Source organism: Gopherus flavomarginatus, chromosome 6 (genome assembly GCF_025201925.1).
Source record: "Gopherus flavomarginatus isolate rGopFla2 chromosome 6, rGopFla2.mat.asm, whole genome shotgun sequence".
In the NCBI taxonomy this organism is placed as follows: domain Eukaryota; kingdom Metazoa; phylum Chordata; order Testudines; family Testudinidae; genus Gopherus; species Gopherus flavomarginatus.
In genome coordinates, this window is record NC_066622.1 from 77,333,696 (window position 1) to 77,358,401 (window position 24,706).

Consider the following 24,706-nt stretch of genomic DNA (forward strand, 5'->3'; position numbering starts at 1 on the left):
AATTTGCATTGATGTGGTTTCTGTATATTCAATAACATTTTTCTGTCATGATCTCAGACAGATTCTCTACATGCCCCTTTGGACTACTTTTTTTTAAACACAGGAGATTATGCATTTCTGCAACTGGTTTAAGAAATAGTATTTCAGAAATAAACTTTGGGGCTGCATCATAGAAACAACAGTAAATCTAAAGAAGTGTTTCTCAAGCATGTTAACACCAACCAATCATATCCAGGATTTTTAGCCCAAGAGTAGAATACGTTATTTCAAATACACTAGCAACTAACTCAGATTCTGATCTGACACTGGAATCAGCTAGAGTGCACCTTTAGAGAATTCCATTTACTTAAGTGAGATTCTGCACAGGTGCAGGGATCTATGTTAGTGGATTCCAAATCAGGCTCAAAATTTTAAATTGAGTTCTCTCTTAAAAACTGAATCTAACTGTAATATATTATGTGACTTTTAAAATGCTATAAAGTAAAATATAATTATGCAGTAGATCTAATATGAAGAATTTGTAATCAGCATAAAATATGGTCTATGTAGCTTCATAATTTCTGCTCATAAATTATAATTTTACATTCTCTGCGTATATGGCTGTATTGTTTATAGTTGGATGTGCATAAACTATTGGGGCTTTTTTCTTTTTTTTAATGAAAAGCTTTTGAAAAGATCTACATTTAAAAAGAGGATTTAATCATATTCTTCACAAAATAAAATAGATCTTTAAATTTCAGTGTGAAAAATAAGAAACAAAGGTAAAAAAAGGATCATGAAATATGTACACAGCAAATGATTGCTTAGGGAAATGGATGTTTATACTATGGTTGAAATTGTGGTTCTACTGAAGTCAATGGCAGCTTTGCTTCTGATTACAGTGGGGCCAGGATTTCACTATGTATTTCTGTAAAAATGCATACACTAGTATGTCTCATCCTATGGTTCTTGCACAGGAAAACTGTCACTGACTTTAGAGGGGACACGTATATCATTTACTTATAAAAACAGATAAATAGCAAGTATCATTAAAGATAATAATGGAAATCAAGGACAAAAAATGTTATCATCTGGTTTGTTGTGCAGGCCTAGTACACAAAGAGAGCTTACTCACTTTGTGTAGTGACTGGAGTTCTTTGAGATATGTGTCCCTGTGGATGCTCCAATTCAGATGTGCATGCGCCCCTGTGCCTTTAAGCAGAGATTTTTGGTAGCAGTGCCTCTTTGGCCTGCATATGAGCCCTGAACATCCTTGTACCTTGTAACGAGGCTATATAAGGCTGCATGCGTGAACTGCCTTCATTTCCTTCTCTACCACAAAGTCCCGCAGAGGTAACTTCGAAGCAGAGGGTAAGGAGGGTGGATAGTGGAGCACCCGCAGGGACACAAATCTCAAAGAACTCATTTTACTACACAAGCTGTGTAAATTCTTCTTCTCCTTCAAGTAGCATGCCTGTGAGTGCTTCACTTCAGGTGACTCCCTAGCATTAATCCCTCAAGGAGGTGGGAGTTTTGGAACAGAGTCCATCGATGACGAAGGAATTGCGTGACCTACTGCAGCATCTGATCTTGCAACGTGAACTAAGACATAGTGGGTAGAAAACATATGCACCAATGACGATGTTGCAGCCTTGCAAATTTCAGCAACTGGAAAGTTTTTGAGTGGGCTACCAACATAGACCATGATCTAGTAGAGTGCACAGCCACTTGTAGTGGAGGCGGAACCTCAGCAAAACAATAACAGGCAATAATGCATCCAGAAATCCATATAGAAAGTTAATGAGTGGAAACAGAGGCTCCCCCTTGACCTATCTGGAATAGAAACAAAGAGTCTATGGGTCTTCTTGAATGGCCTGGTTCTGTCAAAGTAAAAGGCCTAATGCCCTCTTAACATCTAATGTACAGAAGACAGACTCCTGGGCAGGCCAATGAGGCTTAAGGAAAAGACAAAACAAAAGGTGACTAGTTTGGTTAACGTGAAACTCAGCAGAAACCTTAGGTAAAACTTTGTATGGGGTCATAATGATACCTTCCCCTTGGAGAACACAGTAAACGGAGGGCCTGCAATTAAAGCCCCCATCTCTGCAAACCTTTGAGCAGAAGTAATGGCCACCAAAAAGACCATCTTCATAGACAGATGTAACAGTGAGCACATAGCCAGTGGCTCAAAGGGCTGTTTCATGAGACAGTTAAGAACCAGGTTGAGATCCCAAAGCAGTGTCAGGGCTCTAAACTGAGGAAAAAAATCTCATAAAGCCTTACAGAAATCTTGCTCTGTTTGGCTGAGCGAATATTAAAAACTTACTACTAGCACATGGAAAGCTGTTATTGCCGCTAAATGAACTTGGATGGAACCCATAGAAAGACCTGAAGCTTTCAATTCCAACAGGTAATTCAAGATTGTGGAACAAGATGACTAGATAGGAGAAAGATGGCACCAGATGCATCAAAGATTATATCTTCTCCATTTCTGAAGGCAAGTGTGTCTGGTAAATCTCTTTCTACTATTTAAAAGTACATTTTGTACTTCTGATGAACAGGTAGCTTCTGGTCTGGAGAACCACTGAGGAACTATGTTTGTAGCTGCAGAATGTTCAGATTGGGATGAAGCGCCTGACCTGCATCCTGAGACAATAGTAGAGGTTTGATTGGTAGCTGCCATGCAGGGCAAGAGGTGAATTTAATGACGTAAGAAACCAAACTTGTCTTGGCCAAGTTGGTGCAATCAAAATGATCTTGGCTTGGTCTTGCTTGATCTTGATGAGGACTTTTAGAGGCAATGGAGTTGGAGGATATGCATAAAGAAAACATCCATGTAATGAAGAGAACCTCTCCTAGAGATTGAGGATCAAGTTCCCCTCTGCAACAGAATTTCCTGTACTGCGTGTTGGCTGCCATGGCTAAAAGGTCAACCTATGGACATTCTCAAACTAGGAATTTTTTTGAAGACTCAAGAATCCAACTCCTATTTGTAATTTAGGGAGAAATGTCTGCTGAGGTTCTCTGCCATGTTGTTTTGTGTACCCGGGAGATAAGAAGCCGAGATAATTATCTGATTGGCGAAAAGACGGTTACTCACCTTTGTAACTGTTGTTCTTCGAGATGTGTTGCTCATATCCATTCCAGTTAGGTGTGCATGCGCCGCGTGCACGTTCGTCTGAGACTTTTTATCCTAGCAACACTCGGTGGGTCGGCAGGTCGCCCCCTGGAGTGGCGCCGCTATGGCGCCTGATATATACCCCTGCCGGCCCATCCGCACCTCAGTTCCTTCTTGCCAGCTACTCCGACAGTAGGGAAGAAGGGCGGGTGTGGAATGGATATGAGCAACACATCTCGAAGAACAACAGTTACAAAGGTGAGTAACCGTCTTTTCTTCTTCGAGTGCTTGCTCATATCCATTCCAGTTAGGTGATTCCCAAGCCTTACCTAGGCAGTGGGGTCGGAGCGAGACGTTGCGGAATGTAAGACCGCTGAGCTGAAGGCGGCATCATCTCTAGACTGTTGGACCAATGCGTAGTGCGATACAAAGGTATGGATGGAAGACCAGGTGGCCGCGCGGCAGATGTCCTGTATGGGAACATGGGCCAAGAACGCGGCAGATGAAGCCTGAGCCCGAGTAGAGTGGGCAGTGAGATGGCCTGCTTGAGCACGAGCCAAGTCATAGCAAGCCCAAATACACGATGTAACCCAAGATGCAATACGCTGGGAGGAGATTGCCATGCCCTTCATACGTTCCGCCACAAATAGCTGAGGAGAGTGCCAGAAGGGCTTGGTCCTCTCGATGTAAAAGGCGAGAGCCCTCTGGACATCCAAAGTATGGAGCTGTTGCTCTCGTCGCGATGAATGCAGCTTTGGACAAAAGACTGGCAGAAAGATGTCCTGGTTAACGTGAAAGGCGGAGACGACCTTAGGGAGGAATGCCGGGTGCGGTCGCAGCTGTACGTTGTCCTTATGGAACACAGTATATGGAGGATCCACAGTCAATGCACGAAGCTCTGAGACTCGTCTAGCCGAGGTGACAGCGACTAGGAAAGCTGTTTTCCAGGACAGGTACAGCAGCGAGCATGTGGCCAAAGGCTCAAAAGGGGGCCCCATGAGCCTGGTTAAAATGAGGTTCAGGTCCCAGGTGGGGGTAGGGCGTTTGACCTGTGGGTATAGCCGTTCCAATCCTTTGAGGAATCTGGAAACTATAGGGTGGGAAAAAATGGAACTACCAGCTTCCCCCGGATGGAAGGTGGATATAGCAGCAAGATGTACTTGCAGAGAGGAGATCGCCAACCCCTGCTCTTTGAGCGACCACACGTAGTCCAGGATAGTGGGGACTAATACAGAATGCAGAGAATGGCCGTACTGGCCACACCAGTGGCAGAAGCGCTTCCATTTTGCGAGGTATGTCGAGCGCGTGTAGGGCTTCCTGCTTCCCAGCAACACCTGCTGTACTGCAGCGGAACAGTGCAACTCCAATTGGTTTAACCAGACAGGAGCCATGCAGTCAGATGAAGGGACTGCAGGTCCGGATGGTGCATCCTGCTGAAGTCTTGTGTGATCAGGTCCGGCCAGAGCGGCAGGGGAATTGGGTCTGCCAGGGACAGTTCGAGCAGCATGGTGTACCAGTGCTGCCTCAGCCAAGCCGGAGCGATCAGGATAAGGCGGGCTCTGTCCCTGCGGAGCTTGAGTAGGACTCGGTGGACGAGAGGGAATGGTGGGAAGGCGTAACAGAGGTGGCCCGTCCACGGAATCAGGAATGCGTCCGACAGGGAGCCCGGGGAGCGACCCTGTAGGGAGCAGAACACCTGGCATTTCCTGTTCATTCTGGATGCAAACAGGTCTATGTGGGGAAAGCCTCACCTCCGGAAAATCGAATGGAGAACGTCCGGACGGATAGACCATTCGTGTGATAGGAAGGATCTGCTCAGGTGAACTGTGAGAGTGTTCCATACCCCCCTGGAGAAAGGAGGCCACTAGATGTATGGAGTGGGCTATGCAGAAGTCCCACAGCCGTATCGCTTCCTGACACAACGGGGAGGACTGTGTCCCACCCCGCTTGTTGATGTAATACATGGCCATTGTGTTGTCCGTGAACACTGCAACACAACGGCCGTGTAGATGGTGCTGAAACGCTTGGCATGCCAACCGGACCGCTCTCAGCTCTCGTACATTGATGTGGAGCGTCAGCTCCCGGGGTGACCAAAGGCCTTGGGTGCGCAGGAGCCCTAGGTGGGCGCCCCAGCCCAGGGAGGACGCGTCCGTTGTTAGGGACACAGAGGGCTGGGGAGGATGAAACGGCAGGCCCGCACACACTCGGGACGATGTCTTCCACCAGTCGAGGGAGCCTAAAGCATCCAGCGGAACTGTCAGAATACTGTCTATGGCGTTCCTGCCCAGCCGATAGACCGAAGCGAGCCAGGTTTGCAGAGGGCACATTCGCAGCCTGGCATGCCTTGTGACGAAAGTGCATGCAGCCATGTGCCCCAGGAGAGCAAGGCAAGTACGAGCAGAGGTGGTTGGAAAGCTCTGAAGACTTTCGATAAGGGAGACTATGGCCTGAAACCGGTGTAGGGGCAAACTGGCTGTTGCAAGGTTGGAGTCCAGCATCGCCCTGATAAATTCTATCCTCTGCGTAGGCACCAGGGTGGACTTGTCCAAATTGATGATCAAGCCTCAACGCATAAACAGCTCCCTGATGATGGTGACATGGCTGACGGCTTGTGCCTCTGAAGCCCCTCGGATAAGCCAGTCATTGAGGTAAGGGAAGACGTGTATTTGACAACGGCGCAGGGAAGCAGCGACGACCGCCATACACTTCGTGAAGACCCGAGAGGCCGAGGAAAGACCAAAGGGGAGGACAGTAAACTGGTAGCGACCCTGATTTACCACAAAGCGCAGATACCTCCTGTACGGGGGATAAATTGCAATGCGGAAATATGCGTCCTTCATGTCGAGAGCGGCGTACCAATCTCCGGATCCAGGGAAGGAATGATGGTTCCTAGGGATACCATGTGGAACTTGAACTTTTTGATGAATTTGTTCAGTCCTCGCAGGTCCAGGATGAGCCGGAGGCCCCCTTTTGTCTTGAGGATTAAAAAATATCGGGAATAAAACCCCTTGCCCCTTAACTCCTTCGGTACCTCCTCTGTAGCTCCGATTGAGAGGAGCTTGCGAACCTCCTGAATGAGGAGTTGCTCATGAGAGGGGTCCCTGAAGAGGGACGAGGAGAAATAAACTGAAGACGGTATCCAAGCTCCACCGTATGTAGGACCCAATGATCTGAGGTCAACTGGGACCACGCCGGAAGGAACGGGGAAAGGCAGTTGTAAAAGTGAAGAGGATCCAGGGAGGGAATTGGTACACTGCTCTCGGGCGCACCCTCAAAAGTTTGCTTTGGGGCCCGGTGGTGGTTTCGCGGGATCAGAATTGTTGCCCCCTTGAGGTCCAGACTGATGTCTGCGGGTATTACAACCTAGTCTTCGGGCAAGATCCTGTCTTGGCCGAGGTGGGGGGTAAGGGAGCTGAGGTTGGGAGCGGAAGGACCGTCTCTGCGTCTCGGGTGTATGCATTCCCAGAGAACGCATAATAACCCGGTTGTCCTTCAGACTCTGTAGTCTGGGGTCTGTCTTTTGCAAGAATAAACCTTGTCCATCAAATGGCAAGTCTTGTATGGTATACTGTAGTTCAGGCGGCACTTGCAACCAAGATATGCAGCGCATAGCTATGCCAGAGGCGACCATTCTGGCTGCAGAGTCGGCGGCATCTAACGAGGCTTGTAGTGATGTTCTCGCGACCCTCTTTCCTTCCTCTAGGAGAGCTGTAAACTCCTGACGGGAGTCCTGGGGGAGTCCTGGGGGAGTCCTGGGGAACCAACTCGGTAAACTTGCCGACAGCCTCCCAGGTGTTGTAGCTGTAGCGGCTTAAGAGGGCCTGTTGGTTCGCCACACGGAGCTGAAGGCCTCCAGCAGAGTATATTTTCCGGCCCAACAAATCCATGCGCCTGCCTTCCTAGATTTTGGCACGGGGGCTTGTTGGCCGTGGCGCTCCCGTTCGTTGACTGATTGTACCACTAACGAGCAGGGTGCGGGATGCACGTAGAGGTAATCATACCCTTTAGAAGGCACCATGTATTTTCGTTCTACTCCCCTGGCTGTGGGTGGGATGGAAGCCGGGGACTGCCAGATGGTGTCCACTCTGGCTTGGATCGATCTGATGATGGGGAGGGCCACCCTGGTTGGTGCTTCCGCCGATAATATACTAACCACCGGCTCCTCCACCTCAGGAACTTCCTCTACGGGAAGACTGATATTCTGGGCAACATGCCGCAGAAGATCCTGGTGTGCTCGGAGATCAATTGGTGGGGGCCCCGATGATGATGTGCCCGCTACCGTCTCATCCAGGGAAGAGGAGGATGACAACCCTGGGATGAGTGGGTCCTGGACTGACGCCTCATCCTGGTGAACCTCCGTCTCCGGAACATCATGCTGCTCAGGTGCATGTGTAGGGTCTTCCTCCATACCAGCTGGGGGAGGCCTGCTGACTGTGGCCTCTGGTGCACGATGCTCCAAGTGGCCGGAGCGTGCTGGGCACATTGGTTTGCCTTGGGCTTGATGATAGGCCCAAGGTGTCCAAAAAGACTATTGAGGTGGTCCATGGTCCAGGTGGGCCTGCACATCTGAACCCCCGTAGGAGGCGCTGTCCGTGTGAGAGGAGGCGGATGGGTGATGCGACGGCCACGGAGGAGCTGAGGTTGATTGGGCCAGGTCTCTGCGCCCATAGAGCTCGTCTCTGTGCGGTACCGGCGAACGGTACCGGGAATTGTGACAGTATCAGGAGCGGGACCGGGACCTGCTACCAGCACGGTGCCGAGAGGTCGACTGGTGCCTTATATCATCGTGCCGGGATCGGCTGCGAGACGTACGTCGGTGCTAGGATCTGGATTGGTGCCAAGAGTACCACGACGGCGACTGGGATCTCGAACGGTGCCGCGAGTACAACCGGTACTGTGGAGAACGGTACCAGGACTGCGAGCGGTGCAGGGATCGGGAATGATGTCGAGGCTGAGAGTGATCGCGGGATCTAGATCGAGACCGACGGTGTTCAGTGGTGCCCGGTGAAGGTGGTCGCACCATGGTGGGCTTGCCCATCGACTGAATAACCCGCACCGGTGGGTTCGGGTTCTGTTAGCGCGATTAGGTCCCGTGCCGCAGAGAAGGTCTTCGGCGTGGAGGGCACTACAAGCTCAACCACAGCGCGCGCTGGGGAGCTGGTAGGCACCGGACTCAACGGCTCCTGTGAAACCGGAATCAACGGTGCAGAGACAAGCAGTGCCACGGCAGTTGACGGTGCCGGGTGGTCCGTCTTGGAGATACGCTCTGACTGCGGTGTAGCTGTAGGTGCCACAGGAGGCTTGTGCTTCTTGCTCCTTGGGGAGAGGGAGTGGTGCCGGCCGGAGGGTTGGGCCGGTGAAGGGTGGTGACGAGGAGCCTTTATCGGTGCCGAGGTATTTGTTCCCGGTGCTGGAGTCGGTGCCGAGGATGGAGGAGTTAAAGCTGCCTCCATCAAAAGTTGTTTCAGGCGAATATCCCGCTCTTTCTTTGTCTGGGGCTTGAACGCCTTGCAGATTCGGCACTTGTCCGCAAGGTGGGATTCGCCTAGGCACTTTAAACAGGAGTCGTGCGGGTCTCCTGTGGGCATCGGCCGATGACAGGCCGCGCAAGGCTTGAAGCCCAGTGAACCAGGCATGGGCCCTGATACTGGGGGAGGAGAAGGGGCGAGCCCCTGATCCTCTTTAACTATATACACAACTATAAGAACTATTAACTTAATACTAACTAGAACTGCAGAAAAGAACTATATACATGACACTATACAAACGAGTGAATCGCTAGGGAGGTGGAGATCAGCTAAGCCGTGCTCCACTGTTCCAACGACCAACACGGGCGGTAAGAAGGAACTGAGGTGCGGATGGGCTGGCAGGGGTATATATCAGGCGCCATAGCGGCGCCATTCCAGGGGGCGACCTGCCAACCCACCGAGTCTTGCTAGGGTAAAAAGTCTCCGACGAACGTGCACGCGGCGCGCGCACACCTAACTGGAATGGATATGAGCAAGCACTCGAAGCAGCAGCACCAATTCCAGCTTTATTGCTTCAGTTCAGTGTGGGGGGAGTGCACACCGCGCTGATGATTGATATAATACATGCAAGCTATGTTGTCTGTCATGATCTTCATGGACTTGTTTTTGGCAGGGGACGAAAGTGAAGGCAAGCAGTTCTAACCGCTCTAACTCCAACATATTGATGTGTCACTGTCATGACCATTTGCATTGGTCCATGTGAGGACCTAAATGTGCTCCCCATCCCAAGAGGGAAGCATCTGATGTTAACATAATAATAGGGAGATTCTGGGTGAACAGGATTCCTGCACAAATCTTGGAAGGATTCTGCCACTAGGTGCGTGACTGAAGAAGCCAGTTGGGTACAGATACTTGTTTGTTCAGACTGTGTTTTTGGGTACATAAACTGTTCTATGCCTCCCCTGGAGACATCAAGGATGCAACCTGTGTCACAGAAATGCAGGCTGCAATGTGTCCCAGCAGTTGCAGATATGTCCTTGCTGGAACTTGAGAGTTCAGCTGCAATCTTTAGATAAGGAGCAAGGAACCTGTCAAGAGGGAGATAATTCTGCTCATTATCAAATCTAAAAATTCTCCTATAAAGAGAATTTGCTGTGTAAGGTCGAAATCGATTTCTCAAGATTTATCTGCCGGCCTAAACTTTGGAATAGTAAAGTTGTTGTTTGAATTGCCAACCATGCCTCCTGATATCATTGTCCCTTGAGGAGCCAGTTGTCGGGGTAGGGAAAGGCTTATTCCTAGATGACTGAGGTAGACTGCTACGACCACTGTGATCTTTGAGAACACCAATGGGGTGGATGACAGGCCAAAGGGTAGGGCCAGATCTGGTAATAATTGTGACTGTGAAATGAAGAAATCTTTTTCGAGAGGGATGAATTGCTATGTGGAAACAGGCATCTTTGAAGTCAAAGGTCAAAAACCAGTCCCCTAATTCCAGGGAGGGAATTATAGCTCCTAGGGACACCATCCTGAATTTCAGATGTCTGACATGCTTGTTTAATTGTCTGAGATCTAGTATCAGTCTCTAATCCCTGTTTTTCTTACTATCAGAAAATATTTTGAATAAACCTTTTTCTCCTGTGTTGAAGTGGAACTGGTACTATATCTCCTAGACTTAGGAGCAATGAGATCTCCTGTGTCAGTAATTGATCGTAAGGGGGTCCATGAAGAGGGACAGGAAAGGGGGGTGGGAGGCAAGATTAAGGTAAATTGGATAGTATAACCCAATGTAATGGCCTCCAATATCCATTTGTCCAATGTTATAGCCTCCCATACTCAAAGAACAGAGAGAGGCGGTACCCCAAATTGAGTAGAGGGGTTGTGTAATGCACCTGAGAAATTCTGGTCACTTGGTGGTTTAGACTCTTGACCAAACCATCAATATTGGCATATGGATGATGTTGATGGTTGGGATGAAACAGTCAATGTGGTTGTAGGCGTCTTCTTTGAAAATATCAATCTCTTTGCTAGTGGTTATGGTGGCCTATGGAAGATGGAAAATCGAACAGGGTGAGATCTTTGTGCTGACTGAGATCTGCTAAATTTTCTCTTATTTGCAGGTGTGTATATCCCCAAAGACCTAAAGTGTTGCCCTAAGGTCCTTTAGGTATGAAGCGAGTCATCTATGGAGTCTGCAAAGAGCTTGTGGCCATTGAAAGGTAAACCTTCCACTATAGATTGTACTTCTCACAGGAATCTAGACAACTGAAGCCAGAAAACTTGTCTCATCACCACTGCTGCGGAAATAGCTCCAGCTGTAGGGTCCACTGTATCGAGTGAAGCCTGCAGTGATATTTTTGCAAAGAGCTGACACTCCATTATTGTGCTGCTCAAACTGTTCTCAGTGCTCCTGTGGCAAATGGTCAGGTAGTTCAGATAGTCATGTTTTGACTTCAGCACCTGGTGGTTAGCTATCGTGAACTATGAGGTTACTGATAAGTAGCTTTTACAACCAAAAAGATCCAGACATTTCTGGCCCTTATTATAAGAGGTGGCTTTTGAGGTATGTTGCCTGCTCCTTTCATTGACTGTCCACTACCAGAGAATCTGGTACTGGGCAAGAAAATAAAAACTCAGAATCCCTGGTCGGAATGTAGTTGGTTTTTTTTTTTAATCAGCAGAATTGCAGGGGTTGGGAGCATTGCCGGAGTTTGCCAGATGGTCCTGGCTGGCTCAGAAAGGGCTTCATTAATTGGCAGTGATGCCCATGCTGTGGTAGACCTGTGCTATATGTCCAGAAGTCTGTGTTGGGAACCCTGGACTTCCTCCAGGGGAATTTGCAGGGTGTCAACAACCTGTTTTATCAGGTCCCAGAATTGCCTAAAGTCTTTTGGCTAATGAAGACAGTTGTGACATTACTGCCTCGTCAGGTGATGACAAGAAATATTTGTGCGGGGGGGGGGGGGAGAAGAACTCCTTCTCTGCCCTTGCCTCTTGCTCCTTCAAGGTCTCCTTTGGCTCAGAATGGGGAGGACGGATGGGTAGTATCCAGGAACAAGGGATTCTGTGTTCCTGGGAATCATGGTCCCTTGAAATTGCTAGTGGTACATTGAGAAAGGATCCAAGAGTGATGCTGGCAAACCAAGTGCAAGCTCTTGTCGAGGCTTTAGCCCCAGCCAAGGACTGAAATTCATTGCTGTGAACCATTCTTTTTGCCAGTGTGTCAGTATAGCTATTGAATTTGTAACAATATGTTTAGCATTTAGATTTTATGAAACGCTTGTAAATTGCTGCATGCATTAATCTTATTAATAATATCTTTATCACATGCTTTATAATTGTAAAAAATGGCTGCCCTGAAACCATCAGTCAGATGAGATTGTCTCCTGCTGATTAAGAAGGCCATCAAAACTAAATGGGCCATTGTGGGATATCACAATACAAAGATTTTGTTAATTGCCCCTTCACACCCATGCAGCTATCCAAATGAAAAAACGGCTCATCCCATCAGCTTGGATTCTGGAAGGAGGACATAAAGATGGTGAACAAGAAAATTTTTCATCTCTTTTGCTTTTTGGACGTTGACAGGGTTGGAACTATGAAACAGAAGCAGAGACGCCCAGACTGAACCTGGGTTAGCCCTAAAAGACATTCAGTGCTGACAGATTGCTACAATTCTGTTACCTTTTCGAACCACAGACTGTAACTCGTTTGTGTATATATGTTTATCTGCTTTAACCTGTATTTCTTTTTCCTAATTAATAAATCGTTAGTTAGTTTACTATAGGATTGACTACAAGCATTGTTTCTGATGTAGATCTGAGGTACAAATTGACTTGAGATAAGTGACTGGTCTCTTGGGAGTGGCAGCCACCTGAATCTTTAGTGATCTTTGGTATATAGCAACCCGCTATCACAAAATCAAGCTTGCCTCAGTTGCAAGATAATCCTCCTGGGCATTTCGGTCTGTTTGTGATTCCATGGTAGGACAATTATAGCGCTTCCATTCTCATTTGTTACTGGTCCGGGGAAATCTAATGATAGAACATATGGACAGTTTGGGGTATCTGCCCTGTTTTTTGGCAGTTTCCCCATGCGTTGGCACTCATCGTCGTGAACCACTTCAGACAGTGTGCCACTCAGTATGGCCAGTGAGGGGAACCAAAAGGCATGGTGGGGGGAGATATCCAACACTGGTCATCCCAAATATTTGTAGGCAGGGGTCTGATATCCTGCTTTGTTGCATCTGCATCAGGGAATAATGTCTTCTGGAATAAAGCGGAGAGCCTTGAACTGGAAGTTCAGAGTCTGAGTCAGAATGCTCCTCCACATATTGTATGAGAGGTGGCAACCCTGCTTCATGAATAGTAGAAGTTAGGGAAGATGTAGGTTTCACAGAAACATGAGCAGTCAGTGACTCAGCAGACCTCAGTACTGAGAGGTGTCCAGAAGTCACAAGGAGTGGAGACTCAGGCTCATTCGATACCGTGAGGTCTTTCAGGTACCAGAACGTCTGTGATACCAGGAACACAAAAGAACTTGATGCAGGCACTGATGACATTCCAGATGCCATTGTCCAAGGTACTGATGTGAGTACCAAGGCGATAGTGGATTCCACTATTTCTTGGTAATAGTAGTCTTTGGTGCTGAGGCCTTTACTGCTGTAGTATAGGACTTAGTTGAAGTTCTTCATAGTATCTGAAGTGCTCAGAGCCTCACAAGCAGCCATCTCAGGGCCTCCAGTGACTGAATCTTCTTCAAGAAGGAACTTGCTGTTCTTGTCCTCTTATCCCCTCCTTTATGTTAGAATGGGAAGCTTTTGGTACCGCCAGCACAGTTGTTGGCACCTCACTCATAGAGATTGTCAGAGACCAGGGTTTTGATGCCATCTTCACCTTGGAAGCTCTCAGTGACTGTAATCTCAACGTTGACAGGGCACTAACAGTTTGTACAGGTGGGTTTTCTCCATCTGGTCAGAAGCCAGTCTTAAGGTTAGCTCCATTACTAAGAGCCTATACTTTATTTCCCTGTTTTTATGGGAAACTTCCCTTAAAAGAAGTGTAGATCTTGTGCTTGCTGGGAATATGAGTGTCTCGAACAACAAATGCACTGGGAGTACCTGTCACTCATGGGGGTTACTTCTTGACAAGAGAGGCATTTTTTGAACTCCAGGGAGCCCAGCACCCCAGACAGAAGAAGATTTGTTAGGGCCCCTCAATAGGGGGAAAAAACAAAAAAACAAAAATATGTATATATACATTTTTTGAAAGAAAAGAGAAAAACAAATGGGAACAAATGTTCCAACATCTATAAGACACTAAATCTACTACTACTAAGAACTATTAATACTAAGAATACTAATAAAAGAGGAAACAGGTGCACACTAAATTCTGTCTCTGGCTGAAGGAGGTTGAAAAGAAACTGAGTGCGGTTTGCCCGCGAAGCCCTATATAGCCTCAGTATGGGGCACAAGGGTGTGTAGGGTGTATGCGTCAGCTGAACGAGCACTGCTTCCGAAAGTTTCTGATCAAATCTCAGGGGTACACGCACATCTGAAATGGAGCACTCACAGGGACACTACTCAAATAAGTAATCTTTCACTGGCCCTAAAATAATTGGTACCGGAGCTTCAAAATGTTTCTGAACTCAGGAACATCATGCTATACTGGTCCTCAAAGCAAGGGCATCTAATTAAATATTTTTTCCTCTGAACAATTTTGTTGCCATCAAATGTAAACTGTGGAGAACTTCTCTAAAGTTTCAAAAAACAAGGAGGCAAGTTAATTTGTACACCTTCACTGTGGAGCCCTCACCCAAGAAGTGTGAGAAGCTGGGTTCAATCCCATGGTATAAGCAGCTTCCCTATTCACATTGAAGAGGAACTACCAATTAAGGCCCAGTTAAATGCTGAAGACATTAGAATTGGAGGAAAAAAGGTCTGATATTTTCACCACAATCAACAGCAACAAAAAATACTGGTGAATAATGAATGCAGTAAACTGACTCCCCATGCTTAAAATCAGGTTATTCTGATCACTGTCTTGCTTTCTCATTTCTCTGCTTCAAATCAGGCATAACTCTAGGAGCCAATATTCTCAAGAAACCCTAAAAAGTGAGAAATGAATGGTTTCTACCATTACATTTCTGGTTAGATTAACATGTTCCAATTCAGCAATACACTTAAGCCTGTGCTTAACTTTGAGGTCCCATTAAACTCAATGGGACTTTACCTGGTTTTAAAGCATGGGTTTCATTTAATTTATTACATTAATTATTTACTGGTATTTTTAAGCACATGATTAAGTGCTCTGGTTAACTGGGGCCAAAGCATATGGTAGAAATGCAGGATGGTATCAGAAGTATGTGATACTGAGGTCCAGTATCACATGGACAAGCAGAACTATAAATTAACGTTACATGTCACTGGAAAGTGATTATTCCAAGCTTTCTAATGAAATGTAAATATTCTAGCTATGGTAGTTCACAAGATAATTAACCTGAAAACAGTCCCTGGTTCATCAGACAACAGTACTATTTTGGCACTAGTTTAACAGAGCAAAAACTGGACCTCCAACTAGTGGATTTCTCTACTGTTGTATAACAAATACTGTGCTCTCATAGTCTCAAAACTGTTAACTCATCTTCATTAGTATTTTATTTTTTCCTAGAAATTCCGTTGTCCTCACTTTCTACCATATTTCTTTACTATGAACTTTTAACTTTTGACATTAAGTAATGAATATATATATATACGTGGATGCTCTATCATGCTGTGTTACTTTATTTGACTTTTCTGTACCACCTTGTGAATAAGGACCAATCCAACTCCCATTGAAGTTGGTGGAAGGGCTCCAGTTGACCTACATAGGAGATGGATCCTCTCCTAAATTATTGAAGAAAAGCTATGATATCAAACACTTATGTCACAGGATGACAATGGAAGCAATGACAGCAAAGAGTTGAGTATGAATTCTTATTGAGGAGCAGTATAAACCAAGAACTTCATGTAAATAGTTACCAATAATGTTTCTATTATATTGTCCTTTCTAGTAATGGATGAAACTGATCAAACATAACAACAATAAATTGCTCCCTTTACACCTGCTAATGCAGAATGAGGCTATTCATTGGAAGGTATCTATTTTAAGATAAGCCCATGGGAGTTGAAAACATTTCAAAATTCTGACTGAAAAGAAGGGTCCCCTTAATCTGCAGTGGTATTTGGACAAAAAGAAAATCCAGCGTCACATACACCATTTCACATATCACTTGTCAGGGGACTGTGAAAAAAAAGAGGGATGTAAAATCAAACATTAAACGGGAGCTATATTTCAACTATCTACTTAACAAGTGGAAACATTCAGACTGTCTTGGATACCCCATGACTTTTTTAATAGATTATTTTTAAGCAGAAAAATGGATACTTTGGAATGATTAAACATTCTTTAAACAAATAATTTAAAAATATAAAAACATGTCCAAAGTTGTGATACTTCGTTTAAGAAGTGAACTGGTTGTTCAAGTGAAGGTTAAGGCTATATCTACACTAAAGACCTTACAGTGGCACAGTTGTATGAATGCAGCTGCGCCACTGTAAGATCTTTTGTGTAGTCGCTCTATGCCAACAGGAGAGAGCTTGCCCGCTGACATAATTAAACCGCGTCCAACAATCGGTGGTAACTATGTTGGTGGAAGAAGCTCTCCTGCTGTCATAATGCTGTGCACACTACCACTTATGCTGGTGAAACTTATGTCACACAAGGGTGTGTTTTTTCAGACCCTTGCACGACATACACTTTGCCGACAGAAGTGGTAGTGTAGACATGGTCTAATGCTGTATAAACTCAGTATCACCTCCATCTTAGGTTTAGGTGACCAGTTACCAAAAAGATAAGATGACAGACTTCTACGTATGTTAACAGATTTACTACAGAAACTTGCACTGGATTTGTCTACAGTATGTTGGTAAGATATTTCAGAAATATTTAATATAGTTTTTAAGTTGACAATTACTTTGCATCATGCCCTTTTAGAGCACACTGGCAACAGACCAGGAGGTTTTGTTACCATCTCAGCTAACAATGAATGTGGTGTGAATGCACAGATGGAGGTATTGATAAATTAGATTTCTGACACCAGTGCACATTAAGCTGAGACTCTTTTTAGCTCTTATATACAAAACAATTCTTTTTCTGTCTGTAAATTTTTGTTATTAGCTATAAAGATTTTTTCCTTCAATTTTTGGATGGAGAGTGAAATTGGCATATTCATATTTTCTAACTAAAAGAAGTCCTTCCCAGCTCAATTATATTATTTACATGCTCTCACACACACATACGATATCTATCTATATCTATCTATTGTATCTATACTGTCCAAACCTTCCATGTTTATTCTAAAAATAGCTTTCTCATCTCATTCATTTAAAACTGTGATGCAGAGAAATGCATGTAGTACATTATACAGCACATATTATCATGAGATTGTTGCTATCTTTCATTCCTGACAGTCCAGTAAAATACGCTACTTTTCTGATTAGAGCAGACTGGCTCCTTCGTGAGGTCAGTCAGGGCAAAAAAAAGGTGGAAGCCATTTGTTTCACTGATACTAAGTGACACTTACTGAAGTAAGTTGTACATAAAATTACCAGCCTTTCTTCCAGCAAAGTATGTGACATAATGTTAATTCAGGTGCAGAGGGGGTGAGAGGCAGAGCCTCCCAGTATTATGTGAACTGGTGTAAAGTGATGCCACATTAATTATGCTTTGAAATGCTTTCACGTGCATAAAAAGACTATGTTCATTCAGAAAAAAAATGAGAAGATCAAACTGTCCATGGGGCATACTGAAAAGCTGTCAAATTTTGTAGTCATTAACATACCTGCTTTCCCGTTTTTCTGACTTGTATTCTATGGCTATCATTAAGAGCTTTAGCTTCGCAAACACCAGTCTGCAGGAAGAAAAGAAGTCAAGATTCGGTGCTTTTTCATGATTGTTATCATATATCTAGTATTGGTCAAAACATTTCAAAATTCCACATTTTGTGATGAAAAACTGACATATTTTTCATGAGATTTTTTTGCTAAAAACCTAAAAAATTTGTCAACTGGCTGTAGATATAGCACTTATCAAGGCCTTTCCATTGTGAAGGTTAACAACAGTCACCCTCATTCATACATCACTCTAGCAAGTTGACAGCATCAGCATCACTTTTATTAACTAGTAAAGGGCACAATACTCAAAACCAAACATGTGCACGTTTGGTATTGCGGATATTGGGGGCCACATTTTCAAATCTGTGTTGGAATTTAGCTATAGGACTCCTGTTGCCAGTATTTCACATTCATTAAACAAAGTACTTTCCAGTATTAAAACCCTAAACAGAGAAGGATATATTAAAAAGTCAATATTTGCCAATTACTACCTCAGTTAGCAAAATTATCTCCTGCTCTAAATGTAGGGGGAAACGTGTGGAAAGGCAAATACTGACTTTTTAACGAATGCCACTATAATTGTGAAAATCTGTGAAAGCCATTATTTACCAATACATTCCAGGAAGCACCAGCTTTACACCAGTGTGTCCCCACTGAGTCCAACACCCAATCAACTATCTTCCTAAATGCAGACAATACCAGAATTATAAAGTAAAACATACGGAAAACCAACTAAAATTCTTAGCTAGAAAGTATTTGCATTCCGTTTTCATCTCTCAAATTTAAGTGAATACTATGTTACATGCCTCCATATGCTATTAACTTGTGAAATGTGATTCACATATTTTTCTTGGAGTATTTCTTTTATGGGTTTATACAGTTTAGAGAACTTCACCCTTTTACAATTATGTACTTAGGACAGTGTAAAATGAACGTATTTAGTACACTATTCTTGTACAGTAAATGTGGAAAACATGGGCAGCATACTAAATAAACTAAGTGGACAAGGCACTAAGTAAATAATTGTAAAACAATGGAGTTCTTTAGACTTCCACAAATCAAACCTGCAAACAGAAAGATGCAACATGAGGGGAGGCTACTAGACACTACATTACAGAGCCAGATTTTCCTGTCCATACTGCTTAAGCTGCATAAAGTGAACCACAAGCAGAGAGAAAATTGCAGTAGAGAATTCCCCTTATATAGGGAGAATTTCTGACCAGCACAAAGCTGGAAGAGGTGGCTGTGCAGCTTCCTATGCTGGAATATCCCACTTCTCCCATTGAAAGTGAAGGAAATGTGTGTGTTGAGGTTGGAGAGGATGCTGGAGAAGCCATTCAAGAGCAAAGCTGTGCCCAATTCTCCACTGATGTAAATTAAAACTCTGATTGGATCCCACCCCAGCCCATGAGCTTTAACTTATGCAGGGGCTAGGTGGCTGAGACTCAGAGAGCTACCATTAGCTCCCTGTCAGCTGGAAAATGGCATAGAATACAGAACAGAGAAGACTGAGAGGGGACATGATAGCAGTTTTTAGGTATCTAAAAGGGTGTCATAAGGAGGAGGGAGAAAACTTGTTCACCTTAGCCTCTAAGGATAGAACAAGAAGCAATGGGCTTAAACTGCAGCAAGGGAGGTTAAGGTTGGACATTAGGAATAAGTTCCTAACTGTCAGGGTGGTTAAACACTGGAATAAACTGCCTAGGGAGGTTGTGGAATCTCCATCTCTGGAGATATTTAAGAGTAGGTTAGATAAATGTCTATCAGGGATGGTCTAGACAGTATTTGGTCCTGCCATGAGGGCAGGGGACTGGACTCGATGACCTCTCAAGGTCCCTTCCAGTCCTAGAGTCTATGAATCAGTATACAATTCACATTTACAGTACTTAATATTCAAATCAACTTGCCTGGCTGAAAGTGTTTTTAAGCTGTGAAAATATTTTGTTACATGTACTTGCTTGTGCAATTCAACAACTGCCCAGGCAAATCTTATTGTCTGACCACTTCTGGAAACTTAGCCTGATAAGACTAACATAATGTATGTTTCTGGCTGCAAAATAATGTCAGAAACAGAAAAATGCCATTTGTCACACAAAGGTCTTATACTAGCAATCACCTCAATAAAAGTGCTATAGCAAGAAGTTAGATCACTTTCCCTCCCAATAACGATTATGTAGAGGTCCACAAAATTTGACAATGACATTTACAGGAAGCCTTAATCTTTTTTTTTTTTTTTTTTTTTTTTTAACTGCAAGCGTCATCTGTTAACTACAGGAGTTTGAACACAGATGTTCATGAACAAAGGCTCTTAAGAAGCTGAGTCTAACTCTTTCTACCTACCCAGAGGGAAATAAATTGTTCTTGCCATTAAATCAGCCCTCTTGACTGGTAAGGCTAGTAATTGGCATAAATTAGACATGTAAAACTGCTGCACTCTTTGTACATTAAAGTATTGGGATATGTATGGGTATGTGTATATGTATAAATATCTCCTATTTCTAAGGCACCTACTACTAGTATCTGAGCAGTGGAATACAAAGATGTAATCTTTGCGAGCTATTAATATACACAGAGCATTAACACATACACAAAAGGTATTTTATATAACAAGCTATTGGATGGAAAAGGGTTTTTTCTCAAAGCCAGCTCTGGCCATTTAAATTTTCTTCAAGCTACTTTTGACTAAGAACCAGATCCTACCCTCAGAAAAAATAAGAGCATCTCCCATTTACTTGTATCCAGAAATCCTGTCACAGTTATCAAAAGTATGTGCATTGAGATTTTATTTTCTTGTCTAATATTAATAACATGTGAATAAATTTCCAATTGATAAATAGATTTACAATAGTCTCTTAAATTAAATAAAGTATTTAGAAATGCTGGAATTATTTTGTATATATATTATTTTTTGTTATTTGAAATTGATTGTACTCTGTGTGGATAATTCTGGATGTTAAAGTAGGTCTAGTGACTGCTGTTTTCCCTTTTATCACTTAACACAGGCATTTCCAAGTACTTTGTGTCCTTTAAGAGTCTGATAAACAGAAATTTCAAATGCTTCTTTCCTGCTGGATAAAGACATCGTCTGAAAATATTGTGAGTTCAGCAAGTCTTGTATAGTGGAGTGGAAATTACCACACTGCATACAATCCATGAAAAAATATTATGGACAGCTTATTAAATGCAGGGTCAGCAACCCGCTACTTTATACTGACAGGGAGTATGGGAGTTTTCTGCTGTCCTCTGAATCAATGAACTGAGATCTGACATTCTGATTAGGGGCTCAAACCTGTACGCTGAAGCACATTCTAGCTAGATCTAGCAAAGCACTTAAGCAGGTACTTCAGACATGTAAGCAGATCCACTAACTTCATGGAACTAATCACATGCCTAAAGGTAAGCACCTGCTTAGGTGATTCATTGGATCATACCACAGTTCTCAGTAGCTTAAAGACAGCTCTATGTGAGCACGTCCCATATATTTCCAGTAAATGCAGAGGGTGGTGGATTTCTAGATGTTTATACTTCAGTATGTGAGAGAGACTGCAGAATGTCATTAACTATATCATTTTTATTAATATCAAGCCAAATTATATGCCCTCCCTTCCACTTGTGAGTGGGAAGGGTCATAAAGAGCAGAACCTCCCTAAATTCTGCTGAAAGAGAACAGGAAATGAAAAGGCCCTGGGACAGGGGCACTCAGTTTCTCATCTATGGCAAATTTTGCAGGTGGAGTGAGGCAGGGGCATGGCCAATGAATGACTATCTGGAGCCACTTGTCAAAATCCACAATACAAGGACAGTACAGGAGACACAAGGGCTACTGCATCATTGAGGTTAGAGTAATGGCCATGGAGCAGCTCCACTGTTGTTTTGAAGCATAATTATTTTTGCGGGGGGGAGGGCGGGGGGTGCAAGGGGGAGAAAAGGGTTATTCCATTAACTCAATAATTTTGAATCATCAATAATACTTCATAATTATACAACATTGTTCATCACATTATCACAAATTTGTTCAAAACATACATTACTGAAGTGTAAATAGGAAAAGTGGTTAAACTGAGAATTATAAGAGGCAAAACAGAAATTTCCATGTATCCTGACAAGAGATGAGGGGGAAACAAAAACCCCCAAACAAGGAACATACCATGAGATGGATTACGAAATATGTAAGCCTATCTGTATTGACCTGTAGTCATACAAAAAAGGGCTGCCCGGGGGCGGGGGAAAAGTGGGGCAATTTGCCCCAGGCCCCGCAGGGCCCCCCACGAGAGTTTTTCAGGGCCCCTGGAGCAGGGTCCTTCACTCACTCCGGGGGCCCTGGAAAACTCAGGGCCCTTGGAGCTTCTTCCGCTCTGGGTCTTCAGCGGCAATTTGGGGGCGGGTCCCTGAGCAGAAGGACTCCCCGCCACCGAATTACCGCCGAAGCAGGGGCTCCCTGCCGCCGAAGACCCTGGCCCCCTGAATCCTCTGGGCGTCCCTGATACAAAAGTCCTAAGACCTGATTCCCATGCACTTTACACGGGTGTAAATCGGTAGCAGTGCCACTGAAGGTACAATAAGGTAAATGAGAGGTGAATCAGTCTACTGGGAAGTTCAATATAATCTATTATACAGACCTTAGTTAATGAGGCATTAGCAGTTCCATGTCAAATTAGAATTTTAACTACTGTCTCAGCTGTGAGAGACACAGAGATGCCATATTTTCAAGGCACATCTTCTGTCCTAATCCCTTCTGACCAATAAAATAAACACAATCAATCAGCTTTTATATTTTGCAAGTGATGAATGGCTGACTGAAAAAAAAATACCCATTGACAGAGTCAGTGCATGGAAAATGTTCATGTTCACAGCCAAAAAATGGAAGTATGCAACATTTCATTTCCACAGTCTGAATCCAATAGATGATTTGGAGATAAATTATTTGAAATTGGTCAATATTGTTCTACAAACAAAGTTGAATGGCTTCACACAGCAACATTTTTAATGTAATTCAGCACTTCAGTTAATACTTTCCCTGATGTCTTGGGAGATAATATGCACATTCTCATTCCTTTCATGGTATTATTGCTAAAACTCACGATAATGCCAAGTAGCTTCATCCCTGCAGGCTCACTGTAGGGACCACCTAGTAGAGGCCACTGTCCCTCACTCTTAAAAAGGTCTTCTGGCTCAGGGACATATACAACATAACCCAGCTATAATCATGCAATGGGAGCAGAAAACAGATATCAGCACGAAGGTGTGCAGTGATTGAGACAGCATGTTTACAAAGGAAGCACTGATGGGTTCCTGAGGGACTGATTTGCAACCAGGGATCAGTTTGCACTCTGAGGATCACAAAGCACCTATCAGGTCCTGTTCTTCACATAACTAGCATCTGGCAGGGGAAACAGTCATTTTCCTGTTAGTTTCAATGATAGGAGCAGGGGACCCACATTCTGTGGGCCTGATCCAGAACCCAATAAAATCAATGGAAGTGTTTTTGTTGGCTTCAGGGAGATTTGGATCATACTCCATCCCCATATAAAACCATTTTATGATAGTGGTGGTAAGCGATCCACAGAATGTGGCCCCAAGTTGCCAAAGAACTAGCCTGTTTAAATCATAGAGAGTGGAAAGGGTTTATGGCCAGAAAGGGTCGCTATTTAAAGATATTAAAGATAAATGGGGGACTGAGCCATGGTGACGAGAAAAGTGAGTAGCCTTGGAAGGTACCTTGCACACCCAGATGTAAATTTGAGTTCATTTTCATGAATGCTACACAAATAAGTGTGGAGAATCACATTTTCAAGACAACTCAAAGCTGTGGCCATATTCAAGGGGTTCCACAAGTCATTGTAAATATATATTTTAACAGTTTCAATTAAATCAGTGGTGGTTGGCAAGGGCATGAGTAGGTGAGTAGAGGCATTTGCTGCCAGCAGTCATGACTCTGAGAAAAGGCTGTCATTTGGTGGGTGGTAAGAATGATGCCTGAACAGTAAGCATACCTGGTGTCTAATCTGTCAGTGCTATTAGTCAGAAAATGGCATTTAAAAAAAATGACATTGTAGGGTTTCATATTCATTTTATCTCAATAATTTCCAGATCAAATATTATCTCAGTCTGCAAGTCAAAAGATTATTTTTTTGTATCCACCAGCTCTGCAATGAAAATCAAACTGTGTTCATTTGACCTTTTTGTACCATCAGCAACTGTGATGGTTCTGCAGTCCAAATTTAGCTGACAGATTTGCTGGTGCATGAGACAGAAAAAAACCCAACACACCCTTCCAGCTACTTGTGTAATTTTGTGTGGTTTCACACCCACAAAAATAAGTTAAAATTTGGTAGCTTTGAATGAGGGGAGGCAGGGTGCAAATCCAGGAAAATTGAAATTGCAGAAGAATATTTGCATGCACCTTTGTGATGTGAAATCACTGAGTTTCACACAGCTTTAACCATGGGCAGGCAATGACAGTGTAGTATATTATTATCTATAAAAGTTATTATTCATTTTTATTAATAATGTTTATATATTGCAATAATGCCTGTAGGCCACGACCAGGCTGAGCTCTATTGTGCTAGGCATTATACAAACATATTGTTATGACTGGGTGAAACCTTGTTATGAGTTGAGTTAAAACCCCATTAAGATTGGTAGGTGTGAACTCACCCTTCAATTAACATGACTGTAAACATACACCCACACTTAAAACAAAAGGTGTGCGTGAACCCACCCAGGAGCTTTTGCTATGTATTGTTTTGAGTTGGTATGGATGGGCAGGGAGAAGAAGATCACGCAGAAACTGAAGAGAGGTCTACACTACAAACTTGCATTGGCTATGCTGATGCAGCTGAGCCACTGAAATGTTTCTGGTGAAGATGCCTGTAGCCGACAGGAGAGAACTCTGCTGCCAGCTTAATAACTCTACCTCTGCCAGAGGCGGTAGTTATGTTGGCAGGAGAAGCTGTCTCACCGACATAGCGCTGTCTATCCTGGGGGAGATTAAGATTGGTATAACTACATCACTTAAGGGTGTGGATATTTCACATCACTGAGCAATGCAGTAATACCGAAGTAAGTGTGTAGTGTAGAACTGGCCTGAGGCTGGACACAAACAGACTGAGGGAGAGAGACAGCCTTAAGTAGTAACTGAAAGCACAGTGGTTGACCCTGGAGAAAGGTTTTGGGATGTGGGGGGGTGTTGGGGCACCTTCCCCACCC

General features: G+C 44.0%; 1 protein-coding gene across 28 annotated transcripts in view; it reads right to left on the minus strand.

Moving 5' to 3' along the window:
• The window catches only part of KCNMA1 (potassium calcium-activated channel subfamily M alpha 1), an 886,632-nt gene that overhangs the window by 153,021 nt on the left and 708,905 nt on the right, over window positions 1-24,706 (minus strand). For all 28 annotated transcript variants that reach the window (XM_050960013.1, XM_050960012.1, XM_050960004.1 and 25 more), the window contains exon 16: window positions 17,446-17,514. In XM_050960013.1, the coding sequence (XP_050815970.1) occupies window positions 17,446-17,514 (69 nt within the window). The remainder of the gene's footprint in view (window positions 1-17,445; window positions 17,515-24,706) is intronic.